We start from the raw sequence: 16,301 nt of genomic DNA, 5'->3' as shown, positions 1-16,301 counted from the left end.
GAAATCATGTGGTAGAGGATAGCTTAATGAAGAAAATTGAAGATAGTGTGTTGAAGATACAAGGACCAGAGATGGGCATCAGAAACGATGGATAGATGCAGTGAGAGTACTTTTTGGGGCTAAAATATTTCATGTAAGAATGTCACAGTAATTACTTTTCATGTGCAGTGAAGGCATATCATGTATGAGGGTTGGATTTGTACAAGGAGATGTCATCCATGCTTGGTAAAGTAACTCAATGTGCTGATTGAAAAATTAAGAACTGTTTATATGAGTTTCTTAGCTGCATAGTTAACTTCAATACATTGTAAAGATGTGCAAGTCAACTGAAGTACAGTTGATTGGGGAAGTTTTAGAATGAACTGCAGTATGCCAGATGTGAAGTTGTGTGAATGAACTGAAGTACAGTGACATGAGGAATGAGTTAAGTGAAGTTCCCTGGACATGAGGATGTGTGAGTGAACTAAAAAACTGTACACTGGATGTTGGGTGTGTGAATGAACTGAAGTACACTTGACATGAGGATGTGTAGGTGAATTAAAGTGCACTGGACATGAGGATGTGTAAGTGAACTAAAGTGCACTGGACATGTGAGTGACCTGAAGTACACTGGACAAGAGGATGTGTGAGTGAAGTATACTGGACATGATGTTTGAGTGAACCAAAGTACACTGGACATAAGGATTTGTTAGTGAACTGAAGTACACTAGACATGATGTTTTAATTGAAGTACACTGGACGTAAGGATGTATGTGAGGATGCCGAAGTATACTGGACATGAAGATGTACGTGAGTGAGCTAAAGTATACTGGACATGAGGATATATGTGAATGAACTGAAGTGCACTGGGCATGAGGATTTGTGTGAATGAACTGAAATATACTTAACATGAGGTTGCTTGTGAGTGAATTGAATTATATGGACATGAGGCTGCTTATGAATGAACTGAAGTAGACTGGATTTTAGGATATATGTAAATGAACTGATGTACTTTGGATGTGAAGATGTGTTTGAGTGAAATTCAAGATTTTTTGCATTTAGTGTATGGGGAACCAAGGCATAGTGGATGCGAGTATGTGGTTGAGTGAACTGAAAGACGTCATGCATTTAAACCACATCCTATAAATGGGAAAAGTTAAAGACAATTGTCTGAGAGGAATTAGACGCATGCAGCTACCACATTAACATTAACATTAATGCCAATAACTCAATGATTATTGGTATTTTGACTGGGAGTTCCCCTTTGCTTTCAGTCTTCATAAGTTTGTCACATTAACCAATGAAATCACATGTTTACAGATACCATTGTGTGGATACTGAATAAATGAATAGATAAAAAGAGACTGTAAGGAAGCTGCAGGACATAGTTCTGCTATAACACATTAGCATATGGTCAGAATAGAGATTTGACAGAAGGATGATTATGAACATACAGATAATTTCATTTTAACCACAGATTTTATCTAATTGTTTTGATTAAGGAATACATTGCAGAAAAAGTATGTAAAATGAAATAGATTCCTAAATGTAGCATCTGTGTCTGACAACAACCCATGTAGAACTTTCATGTGAATTTACCTGTTCCACTATCACTCAGTGGGAGTACAGTGCCATAATTAAGAGCTAATTAGAGCTTTAAGAGGTTCCTTCAGCCATTTGAACCAACACATTAGATCATTTTGTCTTGTATCATGCCCAGTGGAGTTACAGTACTAAATCTTGCTGAAATTTACCACCTGGCCTTCTGCATTTTACCTTAAGCTCAACTGAATACAATATTGTTTGTCAGTAAGGCCATAATAACCTGTTTATTGCTTTCTTTCTCCTTGCAGATATGTGATCTTTCGTCACATTTGATTCAACTAATGACTGCTTTTGGTGTCAGTACGATAATGGTGAGTACTGTACAGATCTTAGTATTTATGTTGTTATCTTGGGATTATGATATAATTAAGTTTTGGTAGACTGGATGATGTCACACTCTTGCTTTCTCGGATGTGAGTTGATGAAGACATAATGTTACCAAAATACTAGTTCAATCATATAATGAAGAGAGTTTTTTTTACTGGTTCTTCATTATCACCGAATCCCTATCTACTGTCAGAGTTATAAACATTGTACTGAAATAGAAAAGGGAGGCATTTGGTTGTACTTACAAGGAAGGAGTTCAAATCATTAGGGGATGTACAAGGAAAGCAGCAGGAGGCCAAGGTACAGGAGTTGAAAAAGAGGGCAGATGAGAGTTGGGTTGAGTGAGTATCAGCAAAGTTTAAAGGGAATAAGATGTTTTGGCAGGAGGTTAATATCCGAGAGAGAGAGAGAGAGAGAGAGAGAGAGAGAGAGAGAGAGAGAGAGAGAGAGAGAGAGAGAGAGAGATTTGTAAATGGGGAAGTGGTAACAGGTAGTAATGAAGTGAGGAGATGGAGTAAGTATTTTGAAGGACTGTTGAATGTGTATGATGATAGGGTGGCGGATGTAGAATGTATAGGTTGGGCTGATATGTGAAGTGAGAGTCATGGAGAGTGAAGAGGTTAGAGGTGGTGAAAGCATTGGAGAAGATGAAATGGGGCAAGGCAGCGGGTGTAGATGGTATTGTAGTGGAATTTATAAAGAAAGTGTGACTGTGTTGTTGATTGGTTGGTAAGGATTTTTAATGTATGGAGAGGCTGTATGTGTTAGAAGTGGAGGGATGGTAAAGTGCCTGAGGATTGGTGAAATGCATGTTTAGTGCCATTGTATAAAGGCAAGAGGGATAAAGGTCAGTGTTGAAACTACAGATGTATAAGTCTGTTGAGTATATCAGGCAAGTTGAATGAGAGGGTTGTGATTGAAAAGGTGAATGCATGTACAGAGTATCAGACTGGGGTGGTTTCAGAAGTAGTAGGGGATGTGTGGATCAGGTGTTTGCTTTAAAGGATGTGTGTGTTGGAAATACTTAGAAAAATAGATGGATTTGTATTTAGCATTCATGGGTCTGGAGAAGGCATATGATTGGGTTGATAGAGATGCTTTGTGGAAGGTCGTAAGAGCATAAGGTGTGGGAGTTCTGAAAGCTGTTACAAGTGAAAAGTTTTTATCAGGGATGTAAGGTTTGTGTGGAAATAGGAAAAGGGGAAAATGAATGGTTCCCAGTGAAGGTTGGTTTGCAGCAGTGGTATGTGATGTTAATTTGTTTATGATTGGAGTGGTGAGGGAGTTAAATGTGAGATTCTTGGAGAAAGGGGCAATTATGAGCCTGTTTGGGATGAGAGGTCCTGGGAAGTGAGTTAGTTGTTGCTTGCTGATGATCAGCACTGGTGGCAGGTTCGACTGAGACTGCAGAAGTTGGCGACTGAGTTCGGAAGAGTGTGTGAAGGAAGAATCTTGAGAGTGAATGTGAATAAAAGCAAGATTTTTAGGTTTAGCATGGGTGAGGGACAGGTTAGTTGGAGTGTGAGTTTCAAAGGAGAAAAATTGGAGGAAGTGAAGTGTTTTAGATATTTGGGAGTGGACATATATATTTATTTATATTCATTTATTATACTTTGTTCCTGTCTCCCGCATTAGCGAGGTAGTGCAAGGAAACAGACGAAAGCATGGCCCAACCCACCCACACACACTTGTATATACATACATGTCCACACTCGCACATATACATACCTATACACCTCAACGTATACATATATACACAGACATATACATATATACACATGTACATAATTCATACTGTCTGCCCTGGTTCATTCCCGTCGCTACCCCACCACACATGAAATGAAAACCCCCTCCCCCTGCATGAGCGTGAGGTAGCGCTAGGAAAAGACAACAAAGGCCACCTTCGTTCACACTCAGTCTCTAGCTGTCGTGTATAATGCACCGAAACCACAGCTCCCTTTCCACATCCAAGCCCCACAGAACTTTCCATGGTTTACCCTAGACGCTTCACATGCCCTGGTTCAATCCATTGACAGCACGTCGACCCTGGTATACCACATGGTTCCAATTCACTCTATTCTTTGAACGTCTTTCACCCTCCTGCATGTTCAGGCCCGGATCACTCAAAATCTTTTTCACTCCATCTTTCCACCTCCAATTTATTCTTCCACTTCTCCTCATTCCCTCCACCTCTGACACATATATACTCTTTGTCAATCTTTCCTCTTTCATTCTCTCTATGTGACCAAACCATTTCAAAACACCCTCTTCTGCTCTCTCAACCACACTTTTTTTATTACCACACATCTCTCTTACCCTTTCTGTACTTACTCGATTAAACCACCTCACACCACTTATTGTCCCCAAACATCTCATTTCCAACGCATCCACCCTCCTCCGCACAACTCTATCTATAGCCCAAGCCTTGCAACCATATAACATTGTCGGAACCACTATTCCTTCAAACATACCCATTTTTGCTTTCCGAGATAACATTCTCGCCTTCCAGACATTTTTCAACGCTCCCAGAACTTTTGCCCCCTCCCCCACCCTATGACTCACTTCCGCTTCCATGGTTCCATCCGCTGCCAAATCCACTCCCAGATATCTAAAACCACTTCCTCCAGCTTTTCTCCATTCAAGCGTACCTCCCAATTGACTTGTCCCTCATCCTTACTGTACCTAAAAACCTTGCTCTTGTTCACATTTACTCTCAGCTTTCTTCTTTCACACACTTTACCAAACTCAGTTACCAGCTTCTGCAGTTTCTCACCTGAATCGGCCACCAGCGCTGTATCATCAGCGAACAACTGACTCACTTCCCAAGCTTTCTCATTCACAACAGACTGCATACTTGCCCCTCTTTCCAAAACTCTTGCATTCACCTCCCTAACAACCCCATCCATAAACAAATTAAACAACCATGGAGACATCACACACCCCTGCCGCAAACCAACTTTCACTGAGAACCAATCACTTTCCTCTTTTCCTACTCGTACACATGCCTTACATCCTCGATAAAAACTTTTCACTGCTTCTCACAACTTGCCTCCCACACCATATATTCTTAATACCTTCCACAGAGCATCTCTATCAGCTCTATCATATTCCTTCTCCAGATCTATAAATGCTTTCCTAAGTATTTCTCACAAACATTCTTCAAAGCAAACACCTGATCCACACATCCTCTTTAACTTCAGAAACCACACTGCTCTTCCCCAATCTGATGCTCTGTACATGTCTTCACCCTCTCAATCAATACCCTCCCATATAATTTCCCAGGAATACTCAACAAACTTATACATCTGTAATTTGAGCACTCACTCTTATCCCCTTTGTCTCTGTACAATGGCACAATGCAAGCATTCCGCCAATCCCCAGGCACCTCACCATGAGTCATACATACATTGAATATCCTTACCAACCAGTCAGCAATACAGTCACTCCCCCCCCCCCCCCCTTTTTTTTTTTTTATAAATTCCACTGCAATACCATCCAAACCTGCTGCCTTGCTGGCTTTCATCTTCCGCAAAGCTTTTACTACCTCTTCTCTGTTTACCAAATCATTCTCCCCAACCTCTCACTTCGCACACCACCTCAACCAAAACACCTTATATCTGCCACTCTAACATCAAACACATTCAACAAACCTTCAAAATACTCACTCCATCTCATTCTCCATCACCACAACTTATCACCTCCCCATTAGCCCCCTTCACTGATGTTCCCATTTTTTCCCTTGTCTTACGCACTTTATTTACCTCCTTCCAAAACATCTTTTTATTCTCCTTAAAATTTGATGATACTCTCTCACCCCAACTCTCATTTGCCCTCTTTTTCACCTCTTGCACCTTTCTCTTGACCTCCTGCCTCTTTCTTTTATACATCTCCCACTCATTTGCATTATTTCCCTGCAAAAATCGTCCAAATGCCTCTCTCTTCTCCTTCACTAATAATCTTACTTCTTCATCCCACCACTCACTACCCTTTCTAATCTGCCCACCTCCCATGCTTCTCATGCCACAAGCATCTTTTGCACAAGCCATCACTGCTTCCCTAAATACATCCCATATATATTTATTTATTTATTCATTTTACTTTGTCGCTGTCTCCCGTGTCAGCGAGGTAGCGCAAGGAAACAGATGAAAGAATGGCCCAACCCACCCTCATACACATGTATATACATACACGTCCACACATGGAAATATACATACCTATCCCTGGGATAGGGAAGAAAGAATACTTCCCACGCATTCCTCACGTGTCGTAGATGGCAACTAAAGGGGACGGGAGCGGGGGGCTGGAAACCCTCCCTCCTTGTATTGTATTTTTCTAAAAGGGGAAACAGAAGAATGTAAGAAAGTAAATTCTAGATTGGTATGGGTGAAATTGAACATTGATGGAGAGAGATGGGTGATTATTGGTGCATATGCACCTGGGCATGAGAAGAAAGGTCATGATAGGCAAGTGCTTTGGGAGCAGCTGAATGAGTGTGTTAGTGATTTGATGCACAAGACCGGGTTATAGTGATGGGTGATTTGAATGCAAAGGTGAGTAATGTGGCAGTTGAGGGAATAATTGGTATACATGGGGTGTTCAGTGTTGTAAATGGAAATGGTGAAGAGCTTGTAGATTTATGTGCTGAAAAAGGACTGGTGATTGGGAATACCTGGTTTAAAAAGCGAGATATACTTAAGTATACGTATGTAAGTAGGAGAGATGGCCAGAGAGCTTTATTGGATTACGTGTTAATTGACAGGCGTGTGAAAGAGAGACTTTTGGATGTTAATGTGCTGAGAGGTGCAACTGGAGGGATGTCTGATCATTATCTTGTGGAGGCGAAGGTGAAGATTTGTATGGGTTTTCAGAAAAGAAGAGAGAATGTTGGGGTGAAGAGGGTGGTGAGAGTAAGTGAGCTTGGGAAGGAGGCTTGTGTGAGGAAGTACTAGGAGAGACAGTGCAGAATGGAAAAAGGTGAGAACAAAGGAGGTAAGGGGAGTGGGAGAGGAATGGGATGTATTTAGGGAAGCAGTGATGGCTTGCACAAAAGATGCTTGTGGCATGAGAAGCGTGGGAGGTGGGTTGATTAGAAAGGGTTGTGAGTGGTGGGATGAAGAAGTAAGATTATTAGTGAAAGAGAAGAGAGAGGCATTTGGACGATTTTTGCAGGGAAAAAATGCAATTGAGTGGGAGATGTATAAAAGAAAGAGACAGGAGGTCAAGAGAAAGGTGCAAGAGGTGAAAAAGAGGGCAAATGAGAGTTGGGGTGAAAGAGTATCATTAAATTTTAGGGAGAATAAAAAGATGTTTTGGAAGGAGGTAAATAAAGTGCGTAAGACAAGGGAAAAAATGGGAACATCAGTGAAGGGGGCTAATGGGAAAGTGATAGCAAGTAGTGGTGATGTGAGAAGGAGATGGAGTGAGTATTTTGAAGGTTTGTTGAATGTGGTTGATGATAGAGTAGCAGATATAGGGTGTTTTGGTCGAGGTGGTGTGCAAAGTGAGAGGGTTAGGGAAAATGATTCGGTAAACAGAGAAGAGGTAGTAAAAGCTTTGCGGAAGATGAAAGCCAGCAAGGCAGCAGGTTTAGATGGTATTGCAGTGGAATTTATTAAAAAAGGGGGTGACTGTATTGTTGACTGGTTGGTAAGGATATTTAATGTATGTATGACTCATGGTGAGGTGCCTGAGGATTGGTGGAATGTGTGCATAGTGCCACTGTACAAAGGCAAACGGGATAAGAGTGAGTGCTCAAATTACAGAGGTATAAGTTCGTTGAGTATTCCTGGTAAATTATATGGGAGGGTATTGATTGAGAGGGTGAAGGCATGTACAGAGCTTCAGATTGGGGAAGAGCAGTGTGGTTTCAGAAGTGGTAGAGGATGTGTGGATCAGGTTTTTGCTTTGAAGAATGTATGTGAGAAATACTTAGAAAAGCAAATGGATTTGTATGCAGCATTTATGGATCTGGAGAAGGCATATGATAGAGTTGATAGAGATGCTTTGTGGAAGGTACTAAGAATATATGGTGTGGGAGGCAAGTTGTTAGAAGCAGTGAAAAGTTTTTATCGAGGATGTAAGGCATGTATACGTGTAGGAAGAGAGGAAAGTGATTGGTTCTCAGTGATTGTAGGTTTGCGGCAGGGGTGTGTGATGTCTCCATGGTTGTTTAATTTGTTTATGGATGGGGTTGTTAGGGAGGTGAATGCAAGAGTTTTGGAAAGAGGGGCAAGTATGAACTCTGTTGTGAATGAGAGAGCTTGGGAAGTGAGTCAGTTATTGTTCGCTGATGATACAGCACTGGTGGCTGATTCATGTGAGAAACTGCAGAAGCTGGTGACTGGGTTTGGTAAAGGGTGTGAAAGAAGAAAGTTAAGAGCAAATGTGAATAAGAACAAGGTTATTAGGTACAGTAGGGTTGAGGGTCAAGTCAATTGGGAGGTAAGTTTGAATGGAGAAAAACTGGAGGAAGTAAAGTGTTTTAAATATCTGGGAGTGGATCTGGCAGCGGATGGAACCATGGAAGCGGAAGTGAATCATCGGATGGGGGAGGGGGCGAAAATCCTGGGAGCCTTGAAGAATGTGTGGAAGTCGAGAACATTATCTCCAAAAGCAAAAATGGGTATGTTTGAAGGAATAGTGATTCCAACAATGTTGTATGGTTGTGAGGCGTGGGCTATGGATAGAGTTGTGCGCAGGAGGGTGGATGTGCTGGAAATGAGATGTTTGAGGACAATGTGTGGTGTGAGGTGGTTTGATCGAGTAAGTAACGTAAGGGTAAGAGAGATGTGTGGAAATAAAAAGAGCGTGGTTGAGAGAGCAGAAGAGGGTGTTTTGAAATGGTTTGGTCACATGGAGAGAATGAGTGAGGAAAGATTGACCAAGAGGATATATGTGTCGGAGGTGGAGGGAACGAGGAGAAGAGGGAGACCAAATTGGAGGTGGAAAGATGGAGTGAAAAGGATTTTGTGTGATCGGGGCCTGAACATGCAGGAGGGTGAAAGGAGGGCAAGGAATAGAGTGAATTGGATCGATGTGGTATACCGGGGTTGACGTGCTGTCAGTGGATTGAATCAAGGCATGTGAAGCGTCTGGGGTAAACCATGGAAAGCTGTGTAGGTATGTATATTTGCGTGTGTGGACGTATGTATATACATGTGTATGGGGGTGGGTTGGGCCATTTCTTTCGTCTGTTTCCTTGCGCTACCTCGCAAACGCGGGAGACAGCGACAAAGCAAAAAAAAAATATATATATATATATATATATAAATACATACAGCGGATGGAACCATGGAAGTGGAAGTGGATCATAGGGTGGTGGAGGGTGCGAAAATCCTGGGAGCCTTGAAGAATGTGTGGAAGTCGAGAACATTATCTCGGAAAGCAAAAATGGGTATTTTTGAAGGAATAGTGGTTCCAACAATGTTGTATGGTTGCGAGGCGTGGGCTATGGATAGAGTTGTGCGCAGGAGGATGGATGTGCTGGAAATGAGATGTTTGAGGACAATGTGTGGTGTGAGGTGGTTTGATCGAGTAAGTAACGTAAGGGTAAGAGAGATGTGTGGAAATAAAAAGAGCATGGTTGAGAGAGCAGAAGAGGGTGTTTTGAAATGGTTTGGGCACATGGAGAGAATGAGTGAGGAAAGATTGACTAAGAGGATATATGTGTCGGAGGTGGAGGGAACGAGGAGAAGTGGGAGACCAAATTGGAGGTGGAAAGATGGAGTGAAAAAGATTTTGTGTGATCGGGGCCTGAACATGCAGGAGGGTGATAGGAGGGCAAGGAATAGAGTGAATTGGATCGATGTGGTTTACCGGGTTTGACGTGCTGATAGTGGATTGAATCAGGGCATGTGAAGTGTCTGGGGTAAACCATGGAAAGCTGTGTAGGTATGTATATTTGCGTGTGTGGACATATGTATATACATGTGTATGGGGGTGGGTTGGGCCATTTCCTTCGTCTGTTTCCTTGCGGTACCTCGCAAATGCAGGAGACAGCGATAAAGCAAAAAAAAAAAAAAACATACATATATATATATATATATATATATATATATATATATATATATATATATATATATATATATATATATATGTATATTAATATTTGTTTAAATATATATATATATATATATATATATATATATATATATATATATATATATATATATATATATATATATATATATATATATATATATTCTTTTCTTTTTCTTTCAAACTATTCGCCATTTCCCGCATTAGCGAGGTAGCGTTAAGAACAGAGGACTGGGCCTTTGAGGGAATACCCTCACCTGGCCGAATTCTCTGTTCCTTCTTTTGGAAAATTAAAAAAAAAAAAAAAAAAAAAAAAATGAGAGGGGAGGATTTCCAGCCCCCCCGCATCCTCCCCTTTTAGTCGCCTTCTACGACATGCAGGGAATACGTGGGAAGTATTCTTTCTCCCCTATCCCCAGGGATATATATATATATATATATATATATATATATATATATATATATATATATATATATATATATATTTTTTTTTTTTTTTTTATACTTTGTCGCTGTCTCCCGCGTTTGCAAGGTAGCGCAAGGAAACAGACGAAAGAAATGGCCCAACCCCCCCCCCATACACATGTACATACACACGTCCACACACGCAAATATACATACCTACACAGCTTTCCATGGTTTACCCCAGACGCTTCACATGCCTTGATTCAATCCACTGACAGCACGTCAACCCCTGTATACCACATCGCTCCAATTCACTCTATTCCTTGCCCTCCTTTCACCCTCCTGCATGTTCAGGCCCCGATCACACAAAATCTTTTTCACTCCATCTTTCCACCTCCAATTTTGGTCTCCCTCTTCTCCTCGTTCCCTCCACCTCCGACACATATATCCTCTTGGTCAATCTTTCCTCACTCATTCTCTCCATGTGCCCAAACCATTTCAAAACACCCTCTTCTGCTCTCTCAACCACGCTCTTTTTATTTCCACACATCTCTCTTACCCTTACGTTACTTACTCGATCAAACCACCTCACACCACACATTGTCCTCAAACATCTCATTTCCAGCACATCCATCCTCCTGCGCACAACTCTATCCATAGCCCACGCCTCGCAACCATACAACATTGTTGGAACCACTATTCCTTCAAACATACCCATTTTTGCTTTCCGAGATAATGTTCTCGACTTCCACACATTTTTCAAGGCTCCCAAAATTTTCGCCCCCTCCCCCACCCTATGATCCACTTCCGCTTCCATGGTTCCATCCGCTGACAGATCCACTCCCAGATATCTAAAACACTTCAATTCCTCCAGTTTTTCTCCATTCAAACTCACCTCCCAATTGACTTGACCCTCAACCCTACTGTACCTAATAACCTTGCTCTTATTCACATTTACTCTTAACTTTCTTCTTCCACACACTTTACCAAACTCAGTCACCAGCTTCTGCAGTTTCTCACATGAATCAGCCACCAGCGCTGTATCATCAGCGAACAACAACTGACTCACTTCCCAAGCTCTCTCATCCCCAACAGACTTCATACTTGCCCCTCTTTCCAGGACTCTTGCATTTACCTCCCTAAGAACCCCATCCATAAACAAATTAAACAACCATGGAGACATCACACACCCCTGCCGCAAACCTACATTCACTGAGAACCAATCACTTTCCTCTCTTCCTACACGTACACATGCCTTACATCCTCGATAAAAACTTTTCACTGCTTCTAACAACTTGCCTCCCACACCATATATTCTTAATACCTTCCACAGAGCATCTCTATCAACTCTATCATATGCCTTCTCCAGATCCATAAATGCTACATACAAATCCATTTGCTTTTCTAAGTATTTCTCACATACATTCTTCAAAGCAAACACCTGATCCACGCATCCTCTACCACTTCTGAAACCGCACTGCTCTTCCCCAATCTGATGCTCTGTACATGCCTTCACCCTCTCAATCAATACCCTCCCATATAATTTACCAGGAATACTCAACAAACTTATATATATATATATATATATATATATATATATATATATATATATATATATATATATACATGCATATATATATATATATATATATACATGCATATATATATTGATATTTGTTTAATTTGAATTTCTAGCAGTCCATGGTATACTTTAGACACATGGGAGGTGTATAATTAGTGGGTTAGAGGTGTGTTGATGCATTATTATTACGTGACCATGGTTGGTCCGGCAAAATGGTTAATCCAGCAAGGCATTGGAACCAAGAGTGCCAGAAAATTGGTTGTGTACCTGTAATAGAAAAAAGAAAGTATCTGTTTAATATTTGATTGTCATTTCCTGGATTAGTGAGGTAGCACCAGGAACATATGAAGCCAGGCCACATGTGCTCCTTTCTATTCTTTAGCTATTATGTGTAATGCAATGAAACCACAGCTCCCTGTCCACTAACAGGCCCCACAGACATCTGTGGTTTACCCTGGACACTTCACATGCCCTGGTTCAGTCCGTTGACAATATGTTGATCCTGTATACCATTTTGTTCAATTCACTCTATCCCATGCACAACTTTCACTCTCATGCATGTTCAGGCCACAGTAGCTCAAAATCTTTTTCACTTCATCTTCCATTTCCAGTTTTGTCTCCCCATTCTCCTTGTTCCCTTCACTTCTGACACTGTTATCCCCATTATCAACCTTTCCTCAATCATTCTTTATATATGTTGATACCACTTCAGCACACACTCTTCAGCACTCTTAACCACACACTTTTTATTACCACTCCTCTCTAATACCTTACTTAATCAAACCACCTCACACCACATATTGTCCTCAAGCATTTCCTTTCCAACATACCCAACTTCCTCCATACAGTCTTATCTATAGTCCATGCCTTTCATCGCATGTTGAGACTACTATATCATATTCCCCCTCCCAAATAATGATCTCTCTTTCCACACATATTTCACTTTACCATGTTAGACATTGATACAGGTATATTTCAGAGGGTGTATGTAATTGACCCACCCCCATGAAAATTAGGAAAGGATTTGATTATGATTGCTAGATGGATATATGTCTTTTTATACTTGTGGAGAGCCTTATCAGATTTAAAGAATTGTAGGGGATTTTTGCAGTGTAATGACCTTCAGTGAATGTAGTTGCTGTGACCTTATGCATCAGTGCATTGTTTCATGAGTCCACATCCTCATGGGTAGAATTTTGGCTCCTGAAGAGTGAGTTACATTATGGTCATTCACTTCAGTATGTACATAGGACCTTTGTTATGAAAGGAATGTCAGGATTACTTCAAGAGTCAGGAACCATGTTACTTTTCATCTTCTTTACTTATGGAAAGCTCACTTTACTTAGTGTGTGGTTTCATCTTGGTGAAGGAAACTTAGAAGATTACTCATAGGGTCGGTAATGCCTTGTACCTTTACTTTCATTTAACCAAAGTGTTATATACAAAACATATTGATATTCATTCTTTCCTATGCCAGGTCATGTTGCCAGAATCTCCCAGAGCTATCAGCAATAGAACTTTCACTGCAGCCTGAACTTGGCATTTCCTCTGCAGGGCTACACCTTAGCTGTGAAATCCAAATCATCCTCCTTAAGCACAACTTTGTACTTAGTTGGGTATCATTAGCTGAATGACACTGTGATGTGCTGAGTTGCTCCCTGTTGAATGCTGGGACATGGCATACCAAGAGTATTTCGTTGCTTATTTTCAAGACATTTATTGAAGGTTATTGAGCTTTCTGTACTTTCTTAGGATGCTGGTTTTTAAGTAGAGTATATTCCTAGCATTTTTTACCAGATAAGTAAGCATGTATAAATTTATTTATGATTTCATTTGTTTCTGATTATAGAAGCATACTGTGATATGTTTGATTGCTTTTACAGCAGCATCAGTGTTAATATCCATATGTATATGAACAGGTAAATTGTTATAGAAGTAATTGATAATTAATGTTTCTTCAAGAGAGAATTGATTTTAGAAGAACACATGGAATTTTAGATTAATTGTACACAATTTACCTGTTAAGACGTCCTTGAAAATTTCTGGAGAGAAAAACTCTTAGGAAGTATGGAAGATCATAGAATTGAGAAACAGCATCATCATTCTGAGGGCGAGAAATCTTGCCTAAAGGAAAGTCCAGAAAACCTTATGACAGATAACATTATAGAGAAACCACATCAGTGTTCAGAATGTGATAAGTCCTTTAAGAGGAGAGGCCATCTTGTAGAGCATATTAGAGTCCATACTGGGGAAAGACCATATCATTGCTCACAGTGCCATAAATCCTTTCATAGAAAAGGGCCTTTGGTAGAGCACATGAGAGTTCATACTAGGGAGAAGCCATATCATTGTTCAGAATGCAGTAAGTCCTTCAGGAATAGAGGCAATTTAGTAGAGCATATCAGGGTTCACACTGGATTGACACCATTTTTTTGTTCAGACTGTAGTAAATCCTTTAATTACAAAAGGACCTTAGCAGAGCATGTCAGGGTTCACTCTGGAGAAACATCATATGAGTGTTCAGAATGCAGTAAATCCTTCAGTCTGAAAGGCAATCTAGTGAAGCATATGAGAGTTCATACTGGAGAGAGGCCATTTCATTGTTCAGAATGCAATAAATCCTTTACTCAGAAACATGTTCTACTACGGCATATGAAAATTCACACAAAGGAGACACTGTATCAGTGTTCAGAGTGCAGTGAAACATTTAGAAAGAGAAGTCATATAGTAAAGCATATGAGAATACACGTGGGAGAGAAACCATTTCAGTGTGTGGAATGTAGCAAATCTTTCAGTCAAAAGCGTGATCTTGAAAGACATTTAAGAGTTCACACAGGGGAGAAACCTTATGAGTGTTTAGAATGCAACAAAACTTTTAGATATAGAGATAATTTACAAAGACACATGAGGTATTCATGCTTACCAAGATGCACTGAACTTACAGAAGACAGTATAGTGGATATAATAGATTGTTGTGGGGAGGAAATGAAAAAAGAAGCTGAAGATGATATTTCTAATTCAGAAGATCCATTAAGTCTTGAAATGATACCACAGTCTCTTATAAAGGTAGAAAAGCAGGAGGACTATATTTGTATAAAAGAAGAATCTTAAATCTGATAAAGATGGAATATATTTTACACACACACACACACACATATATATATATATATATATATATATATATATATATATATGTTCTGGAAGGAGGTAAATAAAGTGCGTAAGACAAGGGAGCAAATGGGAACTTCAGTGAAGGGCGCAAATGGGGAGGTGATAACAAGTATTGGTGATGTGAGAAGGAGATGGAGTGAGTATTTTGAAGGTTTGTTGAATGTGTTTGATGATAGAGTGGCAGATATAGGGTGTTTTGGTCGAGGGGGTGTGCAAAGTGCGAGGGTTAGGGAAAATGAGTTGGTAAACAGAGAAGAGGTAGTAAAAGCTTTGCGGAAGATGAAAGCCGGCAAGACAGCAGGTTTGGATGGTATTGCAGTGGAATTTATTAAAAAAGGGGGTGACTGTATTGTTGACTGGTTGGTAAGGTTATTTAATGTATGTATGACTCATGGTGAGGTGCCTGAGGATTGGCAGAATGCGTGCATAGTGCCATTGTACAAAGGCAAAGGGGATAAGAGTGAGTGCTCAAATTACAGAGGTATAAGTTTGTTGAGTATTCCTGGCAAATTATATGGGAGGGTATTGATTGAGAGGGTGAAGGCATGTACAGAGCATCAGATTGGGGAAGAGCAGTGTGGTTTCAGAAGTGGTAGAGGATGTGTGGATCAGGTGTTTGCTTTGAAGAATGTATGTGAGAAATACATAGAAAAGCAAATGGATTTGTATGTAGCATTTATGGATCTGGAGAAGGCATATGATAGAGTTGATAGAGATGCTCTGTGGAAGGTATTAAGAATATATGGTGTGGGAGGCAAGTTGTTAGAAGCAGTGAAAAGTTTTTATCGAGGATGTAAGGCATGTGTGCGTGTAGGAAGAGAGGAAAGTGATTGGTTCTCAGTGAATGTAGGTTTGTGGCAGGGGTGTGTGATGTCTCCATGGTTGTTTAATTTGTTTATGGATGGGGTTGTTAGGGAGGTGAATGCAAGAGTTTTGGAAAGAGGGGCAAGTATGAAGTCTGTTGGGGATGAGAGAGCTTGGGAAGTGAGTCAGTTGTTGTTCGCTGATGATACAGCGCTGGTGGCTGATTCATGTGAGAAACTGCAGAAGCTGGTGACTGAGTTTGGTAAAGTGTGTGAAAGAAGAAAGTTAAGAGTAAATGTGAATAAGAGCAAGGTTATTAGGTACAGTAGGGTTGAGGGTCGTCATATATATATATATATATATATATATATATATATATATATATATATCC

General features: G+C 40.4%; 1 protein-coding gene across 1 annotated transcript; it reads left to right on the top strand.

The window, feature by feature from the left end:
- The first annotated feature begins 13,667 nt into the window (after positions 1-13,667).
- On the top strand, positions 13,668-16,078 carry LOC139746462 (uncharacterized). The gene has a single exon (XM_071657719.1). The coding sequence runs from the start codon at positions 14,003-14,005 to the stop codon at positions 15,044-15,046; it is 1,044 nt and encodes a 347-aa protein (XP_071513820.1). The 5' UTR covers positions 13,668-14,002; the 3' UTR covers positions 15,047-16,078.
- The last annotated feature ends 223 nt before the right edge of the window (positions 16,079-16,301 follow it).

This window comes from Panulirus ornatus, chromosome 65, assembly GCF_036320965.1.
Source record: "Panulirus ornatus isolate Po-2019 chromosome 65, ASM3632096v1, whole genome shotgun sequence".
Taxonomy (NCBI): Eukaryota; Metazoa; Arthropoda; class Malacostraca; order Decapoda; family Palinuridae; genus Panulirus; species Panulirus ornatus.
The sequence above is the reverse complement of the archived record's forward strand: the minus strand, read 5'-3'. Positions and strand labels throughout refer to the sequence as shown.

Coding starts and splice junctions, on each gene's coding strand:
- LOC139746462 (XM_071657719.1), top strand. CDS start 14,003: ATGGAAGATCATAGAATTGAGAAACAGCATCATCATTCTGAGGGCGAG.